Source organism: Phyllobates terribilis, unplaced genomic scaffold, assembly GCF_046119375.1.
Source record: "Phyllobates terribilis strain yellow unplaced genomic scaffold, ASM4611937v1 Scaffold_4__5_contigs__length_816908805, whole genome shotgun sequence".
Classification (NCBI taxonomy): Eukaryota; Metazoa; Chordata; class Amphibia; order Anura; family Dendrobatidae; genus Phyllobates; species Phyllobates terribilis.
Genome location: NW_027362764.1, coordinates 217,861,500 through 217,885,855, shown reverse-complemented (window position 1 = coordinate 217,885,855; position 24,356 = coordinate 217,861,500). Strand labels below are relative to the sequence as shown.

The following is a 24,356-nucleotide window of genomic DNA, read 5'->3' as shown; positions in this document are numbered from 1 at the left end:
GGAAATGGTCTTCCAACAATCTTTAAGGAGTTCCCAGAGATGCTTAGCACTTGTTGGCCCTTTTGCCTTCACTCTGCGGTCCAGCTCACTCCAAACCATCTCGATTGAGTTCAGGTCTGGTGACTGTGGAGGCCAGGTCATCTGGCGTAGCACCCCATCACTCTCCTCTTTGGTCAAATAGCCCTTACACAGCCTGGAGGTGTGTTTGGGGTCATTGTCCTGTTGAAAAATAAATGATGGTCCAACTAAACGCAAACCGGATGGAATAGCATGCCGCTGCAAGATGCTGTGGTAGCCATGCTGGTTCAGTATGCCTTCAATTTTGAATAAATCCCCAACAGTGTCACCAGCAAAGCACCCCCACACCATCACACCTCCTCCTCCATGCTTCACGGTGGGAACCAGGCATGTAGAGTCCATCCGTTCACCTTTTCTGCGTCGCACAAAGACACGGTGGTTGGAACCAAAGATCAGGGCAGCTTGAACTTGTTTGGATGTTAGTCGAGGTTCTTTATCCACCATCCGCACAATCTTGCGTTGAAATCTCTCGTCAATTTTTCTTTTCCGTCCACATCTAGGGAGGTTAGCCACAGTGCCATGGGCTTTAAACTTCTTAATGACACTGCGCATGGAAGACACAGGAACATTCAGGTCTTTGGAGATGGACTTGTAGCCTTGAGATTGCTCATGCTTCCTCACAATTTGGTTTCTCAAGTCCTCAGACAGTTCTTTGGTCTTCTTTCTTTTCTCCATGCTCAATGTGGTACACACAAGGACACAGGACAGAGGTTGAGTCAACTTTAATCCATGTTAACTGTCTGCAAGTGTGATTTAGTTATTGCCAACACCTGTTAGGTGCCACAGGTAAGTTACAGGTGCTGTTAATTACACGAATTAGAGAAGCATCACATGATTTTTCAAACAGTGCCAATACTTTTGTCCATCCCCTTTTATAGGTTTGGTGTGGAATTGTATCCAATTTGGCTTTAGGACAATTCTTTTTGTGTTTTTTCATTGAAGACAAATTAAATGAAGATAATAATACCAAAGAATTTGTGATTGCAATCATTTTCAGGAAGAAACTGAGTATTATCTGACAGAATTGCAGGGGTGCCAATACTTTTGGTCACCACTGTACATACAGGCCTAAATGTTTGCCCTAGGTGAAGAAATTCCAATCTACACTTTTGCTGGTTAGACAGTGTCAATTTAATTCTACATTTCTAGGAGGAATAACAGAGGAACAGGAGCGTTCTTTCTCATTAAAAACAACTATTTTTTAAAAGCAGGCAGTCAGGAGATCTACAGATTCTCTTTAAATTGTTTTAACATTTAGCAAGCACATTTACATATATTTTGATTGGATCTGTTTCCATATCTTACGTGATACTTCTGTGAGTTACAATGTGCTGTGTGTGGCAGATATACACTCTATAGTGAGGACCAGATATATTTTCTTGCCGTAGCTGCAGGTGACAGAGTTACTGGGTGATAAATAGCTTTAATTTCCCCTTTACCCCTGAGTCAGGCTTATAATAAACGTGTTAATATACTGAGCTTCCTACAGACCCAGATGGAAATGTGGAATATATTTGAGGAATAATGCCGCACTTGCATCATTTCACAGATCACACAGCCTGTAGGTAACTATCAAACGTGTCAAGTAAAAGAATTGCAAGAGTTTAGATTAACAACTTTTCACATCCTAAATCAGATAGAAGCCTTTGATATGTACTGCAGGGTGGCAGGATGAGTTCATTTCAAAGATTCGCTTACTGGGAATATTCTGAAGAAAGGAAATTATTTTTAGTATATATCACATTTTACGAAATATTTGCTCTCAGAAGATTGTTTTATATGCCTTTAAAATAGGTTACTCCAAAGTAGTAAACAAGTTTTATTATTTTATTGTCATTTTTGGCAAGAAAATAGAAAAAAAAAGATTTTACAGCATCCATCACACACTGCTTATAATATTATCTGTTTTGAGACCTCAGATAAACCAGAATTTAAAGTATTGAAGCAACAAACTAGTGCCACAAATATAGGAAGATGTGTGGCGCCCCTGAGGGTTCAGTCGCCACAGGGGTACTGCACCTCAGATAGAGATGTGGTATCTCCTCTTCCAGGTAAGGATGGAGCATCTCACAGGACCCCACTTCACCACTCAACACTACACCACTCCTGTCCTGAAGGGGGCCTAAATGCACCAGGGTGCTGCCCCGGCCCGGGATAGAGGAGATGGGGGGGAACCAAAGATAGGGGGAACCAGGTAGTGGGTGAGGGTGGAGGACACACTTACAGGAAGCACTTATAGAATCTATATAATTCACGGCCATCTTAAGTTCAAGGTCTTTTGATTGTGGTCTTCTGTCAGGGTCCAGCAAGAGTCTGCAGCTGGCTGAAGATACACGGTCCTCGTATTCTGGCCTTGAAACGAGGAGCGGGTCAGAGTTAACCAGTGTCTCTGCCCGGTCAGGGTCCTGTTCTAAGAAGGCCTTGGAGGGGAGCAGAGGAGATAGGCTCCACAGGCAAAAGGATCCCAGGGGGATACGGATGGAGTGGAGTTGCTACCTGTATTCTTCACTCTGGCTTAGCCAGAGGGATTCCGGCTGCAAGAGGGGTGACCGGCCCCCGATATCTGACTGTGTACTTCACGTCACTGTTGGAAAAGCGCGGCGGCTTAGTGGATCCCAGGGAGGAACACAAGCGGGAAGAGACAAGAAGGAGAGGAACACACCAGCGGGATCTTGACAGGTGCTCCTAACCTACCTGGTGTTAGAACCTTGCTGTTAGGTTTTTTTTCCTTTGCTGGTCACATGACCTTGTTGGCCTATTTAGTCCTGCTCCGCCCTTCTGGCTTTGCTGGACTTCATTGTATATCTACTTTCTAGCTAGCCTGTGCTCTGTATCTAACTCTGTTAGTTTGCTTGGTCTACGGACCTCTATGTTCTATCTATTTTGTTTGTTCGTCTGTCTGCTACTATTTCTGTTAGGAGGTGTCCCATATTCCTCCCAGTCCTTAGTACTTGTAGGGATTCCCTCCCCACATCTATAGGTCTTCGTACCAACTAGATTAGGACTTTAGCAGGTCTGATCGCAGGATCAGGTTCCCTGTTACATCGTAGGGATTCAGCTGAGTCTCATAGTAGGGACAGATCTCCTCTCTTTCCTTAGCTTTGGTAGCAGAACATAACAGTAAGTCCAGCCAGCTAATTCTCTAAGGAAAGATTTTTCTGTTCCATCATGGTGTCGGTTCAGGATTTGGCTCATCGCCTGCAGGGACTCTCTCTGGAGGTGGCCGAGCTCCGTCAGCACGTGAGTAACTGTCCTGGAGCACATTTCTTGGAGCCTAAGGTATGTTTGCCGGATTTGTTTTTTGGTGAACACCGAGAATTTTTTTCATTTAAAAATGCTTGCTTATTGTATTTTCGTTTGAGACCTAAGTCCTCTGGGGATGAATCCCAGCGCGTAGGGTTCATAATGTCACTTTTGCGCAAAGAGCCTCAGGAGTGGGCCTTTTCTTTGCAACCTAGTGATTCATGCTTCAGATCAGTGGATAGTTTTTTTTCTGCTTTGGGACTATTATATGATGATCCTGACCGTGTCGCATCAGCTGAGACTGAGTTGAGACGTCTAAAACAAGGATCGGGTAATGTGGAAAAATATTGTACACATTTTCGTCGTTGGTCCACTCAAACAGGGTGGAACGATTCTGCTCTGAAAAGTCTATTTCTTGCTGGGCTCAGTGAAAGGGTTAAAGACCTGGTAATTGCTTATCCTACACCTGAAGATTTGCAACAGGCTATGCAATTAGCTATACGGGTGGATAGAAGACTGCGTGCTAGGGTTAATGAGAGCAAATCCTCTGCTATGTCAGTTTCTGGTTATGATAATGTGTGTACTAACAGTGGTGAACCGATGGAGATTGGATCGGTGGCACCTCGCTCTCAAGAAAAAGACCGTCGTTTTTCGCAGGGCTTGTGTTTCTATTGCGGAAAATCTGGTCATTTGATTAAAGGCTGTGAGCTTCGTATGAAGAAAGAAAAAAAAATGGTCAGTCACGCCCGTATTGCCTGTTTAAATTCCAAGGGTATATTTTTAGCTGCTTCCACGATTGCTCAGGAAAAATTAATGGAATTTCGGGTGTTTGTTGATTGCGGGTCTACACTGAATGTAATTGATGGGGGATTCGTGGAAAAACTCAATTTAAAACCTGAACCTTTGTCATCCCCCATTGCTGTGGTTTCTGTGGATGGCTCCCCTTTGAAGAATATTACTCTCAAGGTCAGTGAATTTCCTCTCACTATTAATGGTGTTCACCATGAGAAATTGGATTTGGTAGTGTTGAATAACTTGCCTTCTCCAGTAATATTGGGTTTGCCCTGGTTAAAATTTCACAATCCTGTACTGGATTGGTCTACCAGTGAAATTAAATCCTGGAGCCATAGATGTTATGACAAGTGTTGTAACGGGCGTATTGCAGCTTTGGATAGGGGAGAATTGCCTGTTCCTATTCAGGATTTTTGGAGAGTTTTTTCTGAGAAGGAATCGCAGGTTTTGCCTCCCCATAGAGACTATGATTGTTCTATTGAATTTGTCCCTGGAGCGACTCTTCCTAAGAGTCGTTTATTTAACCTTACTATTCCTGAGAGGAAGGCTTTGGAGGAATACATACAGACAAGCTTGGCCGCCGGTCACATTAGGCCCTCTAAGTCTCCTGTGGCGGTTGGATTTTTTTTTGTAAAAAAAAAGGACGGCGGTTTACGTCCTTGTCTGGATTTTCGTGAGATTAACAAAATTACGGTACGCAATCCTTACCCACTGCCATTGATTCCTGATCTGTTTAACCAGTTATTGGGGGTCAAGTGGTTCTCTAAAATTGACCTTAAGGGGGCATACAATCTGTTGCGCATGAAGGAGGGTGATGAATGGAAGACTGCTTTTAACACTCCTGTGGGTCATTTTGAGAATCTGGTTATGCCTTTTGGTCTTACTAATGCTCCTGCATTTTTTCAGAATCTGATTAATGACATCCTTAGACCTTTGATCGGTAAAAATGTGGTTGTGTATTTGGATGACATTTTGATTTATTCGCCAGATCTGGAGTCTCATTGGCGGAGCGTGCGTGAGGTATTACAGTTATTAATGGACAATTCGCTTTTTGCTAAGCTGGAGAAATGTGAGTTCGCTGTACAGAGAATTAGTTTTTTGGGCTACATTATCTCCAGCAAAGGTTTTGAGATGGATCCGGTTAAGGTTCAGGCTGTGCAGGAATGGCCTAGGCCTATTGGTTTGAAATCGATACAGAGGTTTTTGGGTTTCGCCAATTACTATAGAAAGTTCATAAAAAATTTTTCTAGTATTGTCAAACCTCTGACTGATCTCACCAGGAAAGGTGCTGATGCGGTTCAGTGGTCTTCTGAGGCCATTGAAGCTTTTGTGTATCTCAAGGAGAGGTTCACCTCTGCTCCCATCCTTATGCAGCCTGATGTTACTAGGCCGTTTTTGGTTGAGGTTGATGCTTCCTCTGTGGGGGTTGGCGCAGTATTGTCTCAGGATAACGGGGATGGATTACATCCCTGTGCCTTTTTTTCAAAAAAATTTTCGGAGACTGAATTGAATTACGAGATTGGTAATCGGGAATTATTGGCTATTAAACTCGCATTTGAACACTGGCGCCACTTCTTGGAAGGTGCGGAATTTCCCGTTCAGGTTCTTACGGATCATAAAAATCTGATATATCTTGATGCTGCCAAGCGCCTGAATGCCCGTCAGGCTAGGTGGGCACTGTTTTTCTCGCGGTTTAATTTCTCCGTTACTTACATCCCTGGTACTAAGAATGTTAAGGCGGATGCCTTGTCTCGCAGTTTTTCTCCCATAGTCGGTGCTGAGAAAGAGGAAAACATTTTACAAGAAGGTGTTGTGATAGCTGCTTTAGACTCCGTTTTGGAAGATGAGATTCTTAAAGCTCAGGAGAATGCCCCATCTAACACTCCTCATGGGAGGTTGTTTGTGCCTGAGACCTTTAGGAGAGATTTGTTTGTTGAGTGTCACGAATCTCGGTTGGCAGGTCATCCCGGAATCTCTGAGACCAAGAGACTGGTGGGTCGCAGTTTTTGGTGGCCTGGATGGCAGAAGGAAGTCATTAAGTGGGTGCGCCAATGTACTATATGTGCTAGATCTAAGTCCTCACATACTCCTGCTGCGGGGTTGCTTTGTCCTTTGGAGGTCCCCAGTGCTCCTTGGACACATTTGGCTATGGACTTTATAACTGACCTTCCCCCCTCTGAGGGTTTTACTGTCATCTGGGTGGTCGTGGACCGTTTTAGCAAGATGTGTCACTTGGTTCCCTTCGTCAAACTGCCCTGCGCTAAAACTCTCGCTAAGGCCTTTGTCAAGGAAATTGTCAGACTTCATGGCGCTCCTACTGACATTGTTTCTGATAGGGGTCCTCAGTTCGTGGCTCGTTTTTGGCGTGCCTTTTGTGACAGGTTGGGAATTCATTTGTCGTTTTCGTCCGGATATCATCTTGAATCTAATGGCCAGACAGAAAGGAAAAACCAGGATGTTGAGCAGTTCTTGCGTTGTTTTGTGGCAGACAATCAAGAGGGGTGGTCTGAGTTTCTGCCACTTGCCGAATTTGCTCTGAACAATCATACATCTTCTTCTGCTGGTTGTTCGCCTTTTTTTTGTTGTTCTGGGAGACATCCGTCGTTTGGGTCGTTCTCCAAGTTGGGATCTGCCGTGCCTGAGGAGGAGAATTTTTCCGGTGATTTGGAAAGAGTTTGGACGGATGTGCGTGGTAATCTTCAGGAGGCCAACAGAAAATCTAAAGACTACTTTGATAGGAAACGACAGGAGGTTTTGTTCGCTGTTGGTGACATGGTTTGGTTGTCCTCTAGGAATCTGCGGTTGAGGATTCCTTCTAAGAAATTGGGTCCCAAGTTTGTAGGGCCCTTTAAGGTGCTTCAGGTTGTCAACCAATCTGCTGTTAGGTTGGAGGTTCCTACCTCCTGGAGAATTAATCCGGTCTTTCATGTCTCTCTGTTAAAAAAAGCTGTTGTGTCGGATGGTGACGCCTCTGCCTCTGTTCCTCCGGTGGTGGAGGACGGGGAATATGAAATTTCTCGCATCCTTGACTCTAGACGGTATAGAGGTAGTTTGCAGTATCTTGTGGCCTGGAAAGGTTTCGGACCCGAGGATAACTCTTGGGTGAGGTCAGATGATGTTTCCGCGTCCAGACTTATCAGAGCGTTTCACAGGAGATTTCCTGATAAGCCTGGTCCTAGGGGATCCGGAGGATCCTCTTAGAAGGGGGGGTACTGTTAGAACCTTGCTGTTAGGTTTTTTTTCCTTTGCTGGTCACATGACCTTGTTGGCCTATTTAGTCCTGCTCCGCCCTTCTGGCTTTGCTGGACTTCATTGTATATCTACTTTCTAGCTAGCCTGTGCTCTGTATCTAACTCTGTTAGTTTGCTTGGTCTACGGACCTCTATGTTCTATCTATTTTGTTTGTTCGTCTGTCTGCTACTATTTCTGTTAGGAGGTGTCCCATATTCCTCCCAGTCCTTAGTACTTGTAGGGATTCCCTCCCCACATCTATAGGTCTTCGTACCAACTAGATTAGGACTTTAGCAGGTCTGATCGCAGGATCAGGTTCCCTGTTACATCGTAGGGATTCAGCTGAGTCTCATAGTAGGGACAGATCTCCTCTCTTTCCTTAGCTTTGGTAGCAGAACATAACACCTGGGAAGTGCTGAGCCCCCTACCCGGTGGCCGCAGTACGCCGTGAGCAGCAGAGAGAAGCTTTGCGGCTGAAAGTTTATCTGAAGTGAGTAAAGACCCGGATGACTTCATACACCGCCTCCGCTTGTTTATTTCTGCGCGGCACTGCACCCACCGTACTTCCACATAGTCCTCCAACCCACTGCCCTGAGGCCTACTCCGCCTGTGGGGAGTAGTACCAACTGTGCTGCTAGAACACCGGCCTCAGAGGACTGTCGCAGCACTGGTGGCCATCACCAGGAACCCCAGGTGGCGTAGTCGAATAACCACTCATCCTCAATAGCCCAACTTTTTTATGTTACAGCCCTAGGCACGGAACGGGTCAAGGCCACGACTGCTTTCCCCCACACCATCCGAAAGGCCCGGCTCCGAGTATCCCCCATAGCCCAGGGAGGGCGAGTCAGATGCAACAGACAGCTGTGAACCAAGAAGTACATACCGGTTTGGTTACCAAAAGCCAATAGACACTGCAGATCAACAGGCAAAAGGCAGTGACTATTAGCATTGTACATACATACATACAGTATATATATACATACATACATACAAACATACATAACATATAAACACAAAAAATAAACATGAGCTTAGTAAGTGAAAGGCTGGTAGAGAAGAGAGAGCATTGACCGCATAGACTCATAAGCCGAAGGTTACCATGTGCCATACCAGGAATGAAGTGGAGAAAAGAGCGTCACTACCAGTCTCAAAAGCAGTAGAAACGTCTTCTCTGAAGTCGGTGCCCAGAGAATGCTCTTTACCAAAATGTGTAGCGCCTTCTGTAAAGTTTGGTGGAGGAGGGATAATAGTTTAGTTTGGTTCTTCAGGGTTTGGGATAAGTGTCTTATTTCCAGTAAAGGGTAATGTATATTCTATAGCATACTTATATGCTTTCAACCTCCTAACGACAGTTTAAGTAAAAGCCCTGTTTCCCACATGACTGTCCTCAAAACATTATTTGATGAATTTGGAGTGAGGGAACACGACTTTGAGCCAGTCAACCTTACCCAACATCAGTGTCTAATCTTATAAATGCTCTTTTAGGTGAATGGGCATACATTTTTCCCAGACACCCCCTCAAATCCTGAGATAAGTATTCCCAAAAAATACTGTTATATTAGTAAAAAGGTGTCAAATTCCTTTTTACAGTCCAGGGTTTTGTCAAACATGTTCATGTAGATATCATGGGATGGAATCCACTTACTTCTGGACATAAAGGCCCCAAATTCATTGAAGTGTTTTTGCCACTGGTGAAAATACTTTGATAAGTTGCAAATTTTGGGCTGGAGAGGTGAGTATTGGTTAAAAAACCCTAATACTCATATCTCTGGCCACCTTGCTGCTTGCTGTTTGGTCCTCTCTTTTCCGCCATTGTGTGCTGCATATAAAAGACTTCTGGCCATATCCAGGACCTGGAGACCACTGTGCGTCATAAGGTTCAGACATTGATGTTGTGACCTTATGACAGTAAACTCCAAGGTCTGGATGAGGCTGAACGTCCTGGACTAGAGTGAAGTAGTTGGAGATGCTGCGTGCGAAGGTGAAGAGGACCAGATGGTGGGGGGCAAGCAGGGCAGCAACCGGAGTGGTCAACGGTGAGGTGAGTATTGTTTTTTTCCCCAGCACTGTTTCAACTTACATAAATATCCAGGTTACGACCAAAGCTATAGAAAGTATCTAGTTCATAACCCGGGGACTGCCTATATGTCAATAGAGCCTAAGCCAGTTTTATAAATATAAATTTTTTTTCTTTCTTTAACGAAAAGAAAAACAGAATAATAATGTTCTCAAAGACAGGAATACACATTTAAGAAAAAAACAGTATGCTAGCAACGTACATTTTAGGATTTCCTTTCCAGACTGCAGTGTGGATGCTACTCTGTATATTTAATAGCAGATATTACATCCATGATTTTTTGTTGAGTGAGTTGTCGAAAAAGAAAAGAAAGGCAATTATCAAAAAGCTTTGTGGTCGCATTTACTTTATGTCTAAGTTATGTCTTTGTGTTTATTCTACAGTGGGGAAAAAAATAATTTAGTCAGCCACCAATTGTGCAAGTTCTCTACATCATAGGTAGACCTCAACTATGAGAGACAAAATAAGAAAATAAATCCTGAAAATCCCATTGTCTGATTTGGAAAGAAATTTTTTTTCAAATTTTGGTGGAAAATAAGTATTTGGCCAATTACAAACAAGCAAGATTTCTGGCTCTCACAGACCTGTAACTTCTTAAAGAGGCTCCTCTGTTCTCCACTCATTACCTGTAGTACTGACAACCTGTTTGAACTTGTTATCAGTATAAAAGACACCTGTCCGCAACCTCAAACAGTCACACTCCAAACTCCACTATGGTGAAGACCAAAGAGCTGTTGAAGGACACCAGAAACAAAATTGTAGCCCTGTACCAGGCTGGGAAGACTGAATGTGCAATAGGCAAGCAACTTGGTGTGAAGAAATCAACTGTGAGAGCAATAATTAGAAAATGGAAGACATACAAGACCACTGATAATCTCCCTCGATCTGGGGCTCCACACAAGATCTCACCCCGTGGGGTCAAAATGATCTCAAGAACGGTGAGCAAAAATCCCAGAACCACACGGGGGGACCTAGTGAATGACCTGCAGAGAGCTGAGACCAACATTACACAGGCTACCATCAGTAACATACAACGCCGCCAAGGACTCAGATCCTGCAGTGCCAGACGTGTCCCCCTGTTTAAGTCATTACATGTCTGGGCCAGTCTGAAGTTTGCTAGAGAGCATTTGGATGATCCAGAAGAGTATTGGGAGAATGTCATATGGTCAGATGAAACCAAAGTAGAACTGTTTGGTAGAAACACAACTTGTCGTGTTGGAGGAGAAAGAATGCTGAGTTGCATCCAAAGAACACCATACCTACTGTGAAGCAAGGGGGTGGCAACATCATGCTTTGGGGCTGTTTCTCTGCCAAGGGACCAGAACGACTGATCCGTGTACATGAAAGAATGAATGGGGCCATGTATTGTGAGATTTTGAGTGCAAACCTCCTTCCATCAGCAAGAGCATTGAAGATGAAACGTGGCTGAGTCTTTCAGCATGACAATGATCCCAAGCACACCGCCAGGGCAACTAAGGAGTGGCTTCGTAAGAAGCATTTCAAGGTCCTGGAGTGGCCTAGCCAGTCTCCAGATCTAAACCCTATAGAAAACCTTTGGAGGGAGTTGAAAGTCCATGTTGCCCAGCGACAGCCCCAAAACATCACTGCTCAAGAGGAGATCTGCATGGAGGAATGGGCCAACATACCAGCAACAGTGTGTGCCAACCTTGTGAAGAATTACAGAAAACGTTTGACCTCTGTCATTGCAAACAAAGGATATATAACAAAGTATTGAGATGAACTTTTGTAATTGACCAAATACTTATTTTTCACCAAAATTTGAAAAAAAAATTCTTTCCAAATCAGAGAATGTGATTTTCAGGATTTGTTTTCTTATTTTGTCTCTCATAGTTGAGGTCTACCTATCATGTCAATTACAGGCCTCGCTTATCTTTTTAAGTGGGAGAACTTGCATAATTGGTGGCTGACTAAATACTTTTTTCCCCCACTGTATCTATAGTCATTAAAGGTTTATTTTCATCAACATAAATAATTAAAATTGCTAAGTACATGGGATTAAGTTTTTTTTTTGCAATTTACTTGCTATTAAAAATCTTTTCTCTCAAGAACAGAGGTTATCAGATATCGATGCAGTCAATCAGAGGTGGCAACACCCTAGGTCAGGAGCGCAAGCTCTTCCAATAGATGTGCAATTATTGCTGTGAACCTGGCCAGCTTTGATGCTACAGAGGACAAGTTTCCTCTACTTGCAGTATCAGAGAGCACATAATTTGGGCCAAGTGACATGATCATGACAGTGGTCTGAACTGTCAATGAATCAGGAGAGCACTGCCCCCTGGCAAGCAAGAAGTCAGGAGGTAGGGGAGTTCTGCGCTTCTGCAGAACATGTTGAGAAACTCCTTTAAGTGTAAAAAAAAGTGACTAAAATCATGGGCACTGTACATTTTTAATTCTACATAAACCATCTGCCAAATAAAATGAACTGAAATAATATTACATAATAGAATCCGATCTCTTTCTTAGCTGTGGATGATTTCCTATACATAAATAGGCCAGAATTCCTGAGTTGCTGAAGTAGAAATGTTATAATGTGTTATGAAAACCACTTTACTATCTATAGGCACGGCTCATTTTCATATCATTTTAACACTTTATTTTGGAGTCTATTTGCAGTAAAGCTTTTTAGATGACTAATTAAATGAAATCAGTGGTAAGATTCTACATCTGGCAATATGAAGAACGCACTTTAATTGCGGAATAGATTCCCATAGTAAGTCAGCTGTATACTTTACATAATGCATTTCTGTAACTCTTTCCTGTTTTTTCCTTATATTGGAGCTTCTAAATGAAATTATGCATGGCTGCATAAATAAATTGAACATTAAGTCACGAATGGCTAGTTGTGCATGCCTAGAAAATGAGGGTTCGGCTGTTGTACATTTCAAGTAAACACAGCAAAAATGATTACTGAAATGTTGAAAGCCAATCTAGCGATAATGGATTCTCATTTTTAGTGTCTACACCGCTTTTTACCTTCATTTAAAGCGTTCATGTTCGGTACTCTGCCTTCTCTCTCTGTTAGCCTGATCTCTTTAAAGAGGTAATTGGCAATCAACAGATATAATACAGCACATATGTCAAAGGCTGAAACTGTAAACCGACACATGGGAGTAGTTACCAGACACATAGACCATTAAGGTGGTGAATAAAAATGTCTTCCCATTTACTTAATGTATGTAATAGCAGTCTTACCAGGAATTCCCTATAAACAGTAGCGTGTAGATGCATTTATCAGGAGTATGTCATATTACAATACATAATAATATGAACAGCCATTTCTGGAGGGCAAAAAGCTAACAAAAACGTGATAAAGTTGAAATTTTCTTCTCAAGGGTCTGATTTCCTTTGACTTAGACAAGAGAGCAACTGCAAAATATTAGATACCCAACGGACTCTATTATGTTATTTTTTTGATGAGCTCCTAAAAAGTCTGTGGTGCTACTTGGCAGTGTCGGATGCACTGATACATAATATCCCAGAGGTTGGGAAATGTGAGGGCCAGTCAATGGCATTAATGGCTATCATTGGTAGGTCCTGGTATTGAGAAACGCCTTATCGTGGCTACCAGGCACACATGAATTGGCCAATTTATGCGCTAAGATTTCTCAATTATGTCTATTTTCCTGAGCAGTAATGCTAATCAAATTTCATATATTTCATGTTTGCACACTTAGCGCTACAGAGTGCTACTTTATTTGTTAGTTATATATGGCTACTCTTAGTAAGCACCTGCACACACCAGTTTTCTGTTTTGGATGTGCCGGTCAGTTTTTTAATTTATATGCATAGGCCTTCTTACTGAGCACTCCGCCTCTAAGCCACAGGTGGTTTTAATTACAGCATGATCTTACCTTCCCATACACATGCAGACGTTAGTCTCTAACAGAGGAAACACATTGGTAGGTTCCTGGTAATGAGTAACGCCTTTTTGTGGCTACCAGGTACACATGAATTGGCCAATTTATGGGCTGAGATTTCTCAATTATTTCTGTTTCCCTGAGCAGTATTGCTATTCAAATTTCATATGTTTAATGTTTGCATACTTAGCGTTACAGAGTGCTACTTTATTTGTTAATTAATGGCTATCAGGCAGGAACTGCTACACACTACCTTCTGCACCAGGGAAAACCCAGGGTCCAGAGCTCCAGCATGATGTCCAATAATAACTCCAAAGATATCTTCCCAATACCTAACAGCATTAAGGGTACTGTGGGGTATCACTGCCCCTCCTGTTTCTCCTCATACAGATACCGGACTTATAGCTGGGTTCATGACCTTCTACAGCCCTGCCCTGTTCCATCTGCTCCATACTCTTGAGATTGTACTGGCAGACACAGCAAACCTTACTGCAATGGCATGAATGGATGTGTCATTCTGGAGGAGCTGGACTACCTGTGCAACCTGAATGGTCTACAGGTACTTCCTCATGTTACCGGTAGAGACAAGAGACAACACTAGCAATATGCAACTAGAGAAGAATCAGTTAGAAAGGAAAAATGAATTGAGTGTGGTGCCACCTGCAAAGCCGTTCCCCTTTGGAGGTTGTCTTGCAGTTGCCTCTGTAGAGCTCCTGTTGTTACTGTTATTTCCACCAAGGAAAGTGACACTGAATCTTAATTGCTTACACTTCCTTGATGGATCGAAGTTTAACTGACTTGAAGTTGTACAGTTTTTTGAGCAGTGAATTATTGATTGCTCGTGCTGGGATTTTCCTGTGCTACATGCAATTTTCTATTCATTTTATTTGTATTCAAAAAAGACTATGTAAATCATCCACTCCAGGCTGCTTTCATCTCACATGATATGATATAGGATATGTGTTAACTTTGGCACTTTTATTAGTAATAGGATCCCTTTTCTACCTTTAGATGCTTCATTACGTACTGCCACACCCTATTGAAAAGGACAATATAATATCCTGTTCATTGATCAATACATTTGAATAAGAATAAAAGAGAGAAAAAAAACAGAAAATTCTAAAAAAATTCTAGAATTGGTATTTTATAAGTAGTATAAGTATTTAATAAACCAGACATGTCAGGAGAACTGCCGGATCCTCCAGTTCCGACATCCCCAGTGAGGCTTATATAAGTAGATCACTAGGATCGGGCCCCATCATCCACCGAACCTGCAGTTAATACATTATGTTTCTGTATCACTTAAACTTTGTGTCCACCTTAATTTCCGTTCACTAGTTACTCTTTATCTAGCCAAAGATTTTGAAGTTTACAAGACTCCAGACTGCTCTGTTCTGTCATCTCGGCAGATTTAATATTTAACGCGCTCCAGGTATCGTTGGCAGAAAACGCTGCAGCCACAATTACAGGATCTTGCTATCTTATGACTTAAAAGAGGCAATTCTTTTTATTGAGCGTCCTCCCTGAAGAAATACTGAGAACCCATAAGTAAATTACATCCAACCCATAAACAATTAAATGTAAGGATAAGTGTTCACTGGAAGTAATAAGTTCTGCTTTCTGCTGCACAGAGGATTTTCAATAGCATTAAAGTATGCAAAAAACTGGGTCTTAAATGGCTTCTCCCTTCCGGGGATATGCCAATTAGGCCTTATAAAAAGAATAACTTGTTGTTACTTCATAAACTTAGTTTTTCCTTTATAACTTTTTAATACGAAGCAGTATTAGCCAATAAAGACATAATATAATTTTTTTCATTTCTTTTTTGTGACTTTGCACATTACAATATTGCAGTTATAAAACTTAATTTTATAATATTCAAAGGTCTTTTCATGAAAATCTTTTCGGCAACCGAATCTCTTGAGGCAATAAATGACACATTGTGTAAGCTTCGGATCAGAATTCTTCATAACATTATATTCAGAACTGTCGGAAGTATCAGCTTTTATAAAACAGGAATTCAGTCTAAACCAGAAATTATGTGTTTCTTAAATAGCTGCTTCTTTGTATTTCAGAAAAGTTTCTATTTTTTAACAAACAAGATGCAGAGTAAAAGTTATACTATGCTTACTGACTGATGTTAATATTGCCAATCAGTCAAAACTTTATTTTTCGGACAGTGTTGATTCCAAGGCCTCGTGGGACATTTGTGACGCCCATTCTAGAGGCACAAAAGATGCGGGGCCAAAGATGCCAGAGGGAGCAGAATGGATGCCGAACCAGGGCAAGGGGAATCAAATTGTTCATTTCCAGTTACTATATTTTCTTTATTTTAATATTGATATTGGACTCTATGAGGAATCTGGCAACTCTAAAAAGGGTTTCCACAAAGAGACTTAACACTAGCCACTCTACTAAGCAGGTTCCAGAGATGCTTTGGTGTTCATACTTTCATTGTATACAGGAATCTAGCCTTCACTGGAGAGTCCCCGGGGTTGTGTCCACGGAGTAGCTCCTGGTCAATGGAATTAGCAATAGGATGGTGAGCAAACTCAGCCAAAACCAGAAGGACAGAACCAAAAAAAGGTCAAAACTAGAGGAATGGAAGTAATGACAAAATCAGCAGGCAATAGTAGTGTTAATAAGTTTATGTATCAATCCAAGGATTAAACAGCAGACTCCACAATCCAGGCTGATTCAGAATATGAAACATGTGTAAATGCAATAGGAACAGAGTAAACACAATAATTGGCAAGGATGAATGACATAAGGGAATTAAATAGGGGACCGTGCACTATAATTGACTGAAGATCCTGCAATGCTATTGGTCTGCTAACCAACCCCAATGATTTATAGAAAAAAAAGGAATAGCTAGACAGCCAACACTTCTCCAAATGAATTACAAGCTTGAAGGTGAACACACTGCCCAGTGATGACATTGGTGCCACCCCAACACTATCGCTATCAATCAGCGGTGACAGCAGAGGCAGACTGCACAGGAGCAAGGAAAGGTGAGAAAGTGACAATTAGTGGTTAAATATTCTGCTGAAGAAATGTATGTCTTTTCCCATGTACGGTAATGAAATGCTTCTCAGTCTGCCTGCGGTAATGGTTGGGAACAACCTCTCATAATACATGTTAATATATTGTTAAGTATCCAGTATTACCTTTGACATTACTTACCATGACATGGAGGTTCTGATTCACAAAGCCTATCTGGTATTTCATTACTGTCCTCAACGTGGTCATGAGAGTTGTATTTTCTTGCACTTATTGGCTCTGACTGTATCAGGTGCTTTGGGGCATCATCATCTTCCTGCTTTACAGAAGAAAATGAAATAAATGTCATAATATACATAGACAACATAATCATAAAGTCACCACTGCCATTCCAGCTTAGTGAGTGTTGGTGGCTCTGAAGTCATACTCATCTCATTGTATATTTTTGATATACAGTATATCACAAAAGTGAGTACACCCCTCAAATTTTTGTAAATATTTTATTATATCTTTTCATGGGATAACACTGAAGATATGACACTTTGATATAATGTACAGAAGGCAGTGTACAGCTTGCATAACAGTGTAAATTTGCTGTGTCCTCTAAATAACTCAACACACATTCATTAATGTCTAAACCTCTGGCACAAAAAAGTGAGTACACCCCTAAGTGAAAATGGCCACATTGTGCCCAATTAGCCATTTTCCCTCCCCGGTGTCATGTGACTCATTAGTGTTACAAGGTCTCAGGTGTGAATGGGGAGCAGTGTGTTAAATTTGTTGTTATCGCTCTCACACTCTCTCATACTGGTCACTGGTAGTTCAGCATGGCATCTCATGGCAAATACCTCTCTGAGGATCTGAAAAAGAATTGTTGCTCTACATAAAGATGGTCGAGGCTATAAGAAGATTGCCAACACCCTGAAAGTGAGCTACAGCAAAAATCATACAGCAGTTTAACAAGACAGGTTCCACTCAGAACAGGCCTCACCATGGTCGACCAAAGAAGTTGAGTGCACGTGTTCAACGTCATATCCAGAGGCTGTCTTTTCAAAACAGACGTGTGAGTGCTGCCAGCATTGCTGCAGAGGTTACAGGGGTGGGGGGTCAGCCTGTCAGTGCTCAGAGCATACGCCGCACACAGCATCAAATTGGTCTGCATGGCTGTCATCCCAGAAGGAAGCCTCTTCTAAAGGTACTGCACAAGAAAGTCCACAAACAGTTAGCTGAAGACAAGCAGACTAAGGACATGAATTACTGGAACCATGTCCTGTGGTCTGATGAGACAAAGATAAACTTATTCGGTACAGATGGTGTCAAGTGTGTGTGGCGGCAACCAGGTGAGGAGTACAAAGAGAAGTGTGTCTTGCCTACAGTCAAGCATGGTGGTGGGAGTGTCATGGTTTCGGGCTGCATGAGTCCTGCCGGCTATGGGGAGCTACAGTTCATTAAGGGAACTATAAATGCCAACAAGTACTGTGACATACTAAAGCAGAGCATGATCCCCTCACTTTGGAAACTGAACCGCAGAGCAGTAGTTAAACTTGATATCGACCCCAAACACACCTCCAAGATGACCACTGCCTTGCTAAAGAAACTGAGGGTAAAGGTGCTGGACTGGCCAAGCATGTCTCCAGACCTAAACCATATTGAGAATCTGTGGGGCATCCGCAAACAGAAGGTGGATGATTGCAAGGCCTCTAAACTCCACCAGCTCTGTAATGTTGTCAAGAAGGCGTGGAAGAGGATTCCATTGGCAATCTGCGAAGCTCTAATGACCTCCATACCCAAGAGAGTTAAGGCAGTGCTTAAAAATAATGGTAGCCACACAAAATATTGACACCTTGGGCACAATTTGGCCATTTTCACTTAGAGGTGTACTGTTTTTTGTTGCCAGCAGTTTAGACATTAATGGCTGTGTGTTGACTTATTTAGAGGGCACACCAAATTTGCAATGTTATACAAGCTGTACACTGACTACATTGTACCAATGTGTCATATCTTCATTGTTGTCCTATGAAAAGATAAAATAAAATATTTACAAAAATGTGAGGGATGTACTCACTTTTGTGATGTATTGTATCCAATCAATGTGACATACACGTATCCGTTAGAAAAAAACAACATTTAGCTCACATGTTGACTTTTAATTTTTACCAAAAAATATTAAAAGGACACTTGATTCATGCTACCCAACCATGGGCAGCTTGAATCGGATCCTGAATCACCATTCACACCAGTGTCCCATCCCCTGATGACACCGCTGTAGCGGTAAAACATGTTTGGGGGACATGTGCTAATATAACTATTGTCCTGTTCTACCACAAATGGTGACACTATTTGGTGTTATCAGAACACAATATATAATGATCATATAAACAAAATATTTTGGTAGATTAGAGACAACCTTTTAATACCCTTTATTCATTTTAACGGAATAATTAAATAAAAGTTAAATTTTATAGCCCTATAGAGAGGAATATTATATGGGGTTTCCCCATCTTGTTAATAATCATTTATTTTAAAGGAGTCATACTATAAATGAAAGTTATTACCTATCCACTTTTGAATGGAGCAAAGGTCCCGCATTTGCATCATATTTCCTCTCATTATCTGTGATACTGTCAGACTTAGCCAAATATGTCACTTGGCTTTGTTCAATAATCTCAAAAATGAATGGAGCAAAGGTGCAAATGGGGGACCATTGCTTCATTCAAATGGGGCATTCCAAAGCCCATTCTACCCCTATCATCAAGCAACCTATCACCTGGGATATTACTATTAGGTACACTCAGGCAATCCTTTTAAGTTCAATAGCTTTAATCTAACTTTGATCTATGGGGTAATGTTTCTCCTTGTTGTGAGTGGCATGCCAGTGTAAGGAGGCTTATAAGCCATGCAATGCTCCTCTGGGAAATCAAATAATCTCAGAGGAGCATTACATGGCTTATACGCCTCCTTACACTGGCATGACACTCTCCACAAGGAGAAATATTACCCCTGATGTAGAAGGGTTAATTTTTTTCTTCTCTGCTGTTTTTGTCTACCAAACCTTATAGTCTTTTAGTCAAGAATTTCATACTTCTTATCTCATATGTAATGTTTTTAAGATTTCTGCTAAAACAGTCTGCAAAAACATGTTATGGGTATATAATAAATAAAGTCATCATGACCTGGGTAACAGGGGGGCTACGTGAGTTACATTACTTGTAAATGGTATAAGAGATAGTATTCTCTGTGTGAATAAACAGACATTTGCTCACAAGTGTGCATTCTTTTCTCCAAGCGCTCATTATTTTGGATGGCCTAATCTCTTAATTCAGCCTCACTGGTGATCCGGGATATCTGACTTGGGGTCAGAACAAAGACAGCTACAACATCCCTTAGATCACAGTCAGAAGCATCTCACTTAGCCAAATCAGATCTCATGCTTTGCACTGACAAGGGGCAACACCCTGAAACATGGTGTCTGCCAGTTGAGATTCTGGTTTGGCTTCTATCCCAAGTCATATAGCAAGGCTTGTTAAAGAGTTGATATTGCTACTTCCAATAGGTGGCACTAGAGCTCAAGTCCTCTTCTTCTCTAAAGAAGCAATTTGCATTTAATAAGTTTAACTTTACAATTTTTATATTTTGTTGTTCACCACCATTGGTAATGAAAATCTGTCCTTTTGAGGAATCCAATAAAAGGAACCATATGACAATGATTATGCCATTTACTGTTAGTATTGATTATTTTAAGTACAAAAATAAGGAAATATTTTTTATTTTTTTTTGTGCGCGAGGCTGGTTAATTTCCCAAGAAACCAATATACTAACAAATCTACAGCAATAATCCGCACTCTTAATAAGTCGTGGGTGTATTCATCTACTGTACATTTTCATGAGCTAAATAATATTAGATTAAATCTGAAAAAAAAACTATAAAAGAGCAAAATAAGAGCTGGAACACCAGTGCTGACACAAAGCATTAGGAAACCGCAACTCAGTGTATTCTTTTATTGAACGAGCTAAAGGAATGACAGATTTGTTAGGCAATATTCCTAGTACAGCACAAAAAGGAGATAATCTATAAAACAATTTGCATGTTGGCTTTGTGTCATGCTGCCCTGAGACCAGGACGGGATGTATCTAAACATATCTGATGGATGTAGATACAATACTCGCTGATGATGGTGAAGATAAATTGTACAATAAGCAACTGATCTCTATCAATAAACAGATCTGCATTTCTGTTACAAAGTGATTTAACACTGTTTATTTATCCCTAGTTGAATATGGTAATATCCAATTTATCCTATAATGAAATAACTAAGAAATAACACAATTAATAGAGAATTTTTTTCCTTTGTATTATGAGATTGTTATATAAAGGGACATATGCAAAACCGTTCTCCCCTCACTGTTCACCTGTTCTAGGTCGATAATATATTTCACCTGACTAAGGGAGAACAGGAATATGTTGGGTGGGTAGAAATATGACTATTTTCAGGAACACTCACTATGCAGGTGTGTAGCTTGAGGGGGCACATTGCCTGAGCCAGGGTATTTAGATAGTGAGGGCAGAACAGCAAACATTGCATCTAATTTGAAGGAAAGCTTACTTCTCTAGTCTATGGCATACATTTGGTGTATATTGTGCATACTGCATATATATTTATACATATATGTATACTTTTTTGAGGAAATAATGCTGTAAAATAAGAATGCTTTCAAAACTAGTTTATTTTTATCAATTAACAAAATGCAGAGTGAATAAACAAAAGAGAAATCTAATTCAAATCAATATATGGAGTGACCACCCTATGCCCTCAAAATAGCATCAATTCTTCTAGGTACACTTACACACACTTTTTGAAGGACTAAGCAGGGAGGTTGTTCCAAATATCTTGGAGAACTAACCACAGATCTCCTATGAATGATAGGTTGTGCAACTCCTTCTGTTCCTTCATGTAATCCCAGAGAGAGTCAATGATGTTGAGAAAAGGGCTCTGTTGTGACCATATCATCACTACCAGGACTCTTTGTTCTTCTTTGGGCTGAAGATGGTTTTTTTTATTGATATTGGCAGTATGTTTGGGTCATTTTCCTGCAGAAGAATACATTTGGAGCAAAACAAACACCTTCCTGATGGTATTGCTTGATGGATAAATATCTGCCTGTATTTCTCAGCATTGAGGACCCCATTAATCCTGACCAAATCCCCAACTCCATTTGCTGAAATGCATTCCAAACTTGCAAGGAACTTTCACAATGCTTCACTATTTCCTGCAAACACACAATATTGTACCATTCTCCAGTCCTTCTGTTACAGCCAAATATATCACAATTTGACTCATCAGTCCAGAGCACCCATTTTCCTAGCTTTTTGTGCATAGATGAGTCATGAAGCCCTGTTTCCATGTTCAAGATATGGCTTTTTGGACGCAATTCTTCAATGAAGACCACATCTGGCCAGTCTGAACAGTAGACGAGTGTAGCTGGGGGCTGCCAGTTCTGAGTTGACGGCACTACTGGACATTTTCTAATTTCGAACAGTAAGTAAAATTATATGTCCTTCATCCACTAGCTAAGTTTCCTTGGCCGAACACTGTGTCTACATTTTTCAATATTGCACATTTCTTGAACCTCAGTGCTGAGAAATATAGGCTGATACTTATCCATCATGCATTTGGAGCCAATCAGAGAGGTGTTTCATTGGCTCCAAATTTTTTCTGCAGCAGGATAATGACCCCAAACATACAGCCAATGTCATTAAGAACTATCTTCAGTGTAAAGAAGAAAATCTTGACCAAATCTCCAACTTAATTTGCTGAAATGCATGTGCAAACTTGCAAGAAACTTCCACCATGCTTCACTGTTGCCTGCAGAAACTCATTATTAAACCGCTCTCCAGCCCTTTAGCAAACAAACTGCCTTCTGTTACAGCCAAATAATTCACATTTTTGACTCATCAGTCCAGAGCACCTGCTGCAATTTTTCTGCACCCGAGTTCCTATGTTTCCATGTAAAAGGTATGGTTTTTGGCTGCAATTCTTCCATGAAGACCACTTCTGGCCAGACTTCTCCGAATGGATGTAGCAGGGTGCCACTGATTGTTTCCAGTTCTGAGCTGATGGCACTGCTGGACATCTTTTGATTTTGAAGGGAAGTAAGAATGATTTGACGTTCATTTACTGCATTTAGTTTCCTTGACTGACCACTGCATATATGGTTCTCAACATTGCACATTTCATGGTATCGTCAATGCTGAGAAATACAAGCAGATACTTATCCATCATGCAATACCAACAGGGAGGAATCTGAGTGCCTCCAAATTTATTCTGCAGCAAGACGACAGTCTCAGACATACAGCCAACGTCATTAATAAATATCAGTGGAAAAATGAACAAGGGGTCCTGGAAGCAATGATTTTACTTCCCACCTCACCTCCCCCTCTACAACAGGGACCTGATCTCAACATTAAGTCTGTCTGGGATTACATGAAGCGACAGAAGTATTTACACAATTTTACATCCACAGAAGATCTGTGATTAGTTCTCCAAGATGCTTAGAACGACTTCCCTGGCAAGTTCCTTCAAAAACTTTGTGCAACTGTACCAAGGAGATTTGAGGTTTTGATGCTTTGCAGACAAATTGTGGATACACCAAATATTAATTTGATTTAGATTCTTTTTTTTTAAAAGCATTCTTAGTTTTCAGGATTTTTTCCAAACTTACACAAAATAATACTGTATATATGTATTTGCGTGTATATATATATATATATATATATATATATACACAAACAGTATATACATATGTATATACACACACAAACACACACACACACATATAGATAGTATATTTTAAAAGAGTAAGAGAAGAAAATAATACATACATGAAGAACATCAATGTTAAGACGCTGAAAGTTTCGAGACCTCAGTTCCTGCATTCGCTTCTGATTTTCTTGATATTTTTCTTCTGCAAGTTGTCTGAAATGCATAATAAGACTGTCCAAGTTCTATTTCCAGACATCACTTATTGAATTTCATTAGAAAGATGTGCTGTAGTACTGCCTGTAATTTGCAACTCCCTTACTCCATCTGACTGAAATTGTGATGTTTTATCTAACTATTAAGGACACATACTGCTGCTTGTGACTAAAGGCCAGTGATTAACTGCAGTGGTCACATACATAGATGGGATATCACGGCTTCAGCTAAGTAAATGCAGACCAGCGGGGAGCACCAGAGTGTCAGATTTAACAGTTAAAGAGGTTGTCCACTGCATTTTATTAATGTAGAAATGGAACCATGATAATGGCAACATAAATCCCATACACTCACCTAATGAACCAGTGTTGCTCCTCCATATTCTACACTGTGTGCCCCACCTGTCTCCTGTTTCTTCTAACTCGGACAAAACATGACCACAGCATCCAATTAGTACATGACCACAGCATCCATTCAGTTTATGACCACTGCATCCAATCAGTAGACACCTGACAGAGGAAGAGGAGAATAAGGTAGGAGACTGCCGGGGAATACCGTGTGGAGTATGCAGGAGCAGCGCCATGCCGGTTAAATTTTTTATGTAACCACCACCATGGGCCAATTTGCACATGAGTAAAATGTAATGGGCAATCCTTAATGTAATCCTCCTTTTATTATTTTATTACATTTTTCCCATTGGTCATTTTATTCTTAATCATGGACAACAGGTTTCAGGGATATTTAGGATCAAAAAAGTTTAAGACATCTAGATCTTTGGCTCAAACCAATTTAATGTAATTTTATGAAGACATTTTGAGGGACAAAAATGTGTATTTTCTATTCTTGGGAAAATGTAAAAAATGTGTTGATTGTCAAATATCTTTTCAGATTTCATGTTATACTATGCCTGATGAAGAGACCTGAGTAGTTCAGAAAGCTAGCAATTTGTTACCATCTTTTCAGTTAGCCATGAAAAAGTATCAACCACTGAGAAAATCTAAATATTTTTCAATATCTTTTCTAATTTAAAGGTCATTACTGAACCACAGTATTATAATGGTAACCAAAGAATACCAAATACTG

The 24,356-nt window shown here is 40.9% G+C and overlaps 1 protein-coding gene across 3 annotated transcripts in view; it reads right to left on the bottom strand.

The window, feature by feature from the left end:
• Positions 1 to 24,356, bottom strand: part of NEK11 (NIMA related kinase 11) — a 405,201-nt gene that overhangs the window by 123,055 nt on the left and 257,790 nt on the right. For 2 of the 3 annotated variants that reach the window (XM_073678084.1, XM_073678086.1), the window contains 2 exons: positions 23,180 to 23,273; positions 16,483 to 16,618 (listed from right to left, as the gene is read on the bottom strand). In XM_073678084.1, the coding sequence (XP_073534185.1) occupies positions 16,483 to 16,618; positions 23,180 to 23,273 (230 nt within the window). The remainder of the gene's footprint in view (positions 1 to 16,482; positions 16,619 to 23,179; positions 23,274 to 24,356) is intronic. The other variant, XM_073678085.1, reaches the window with a different exon arrangement.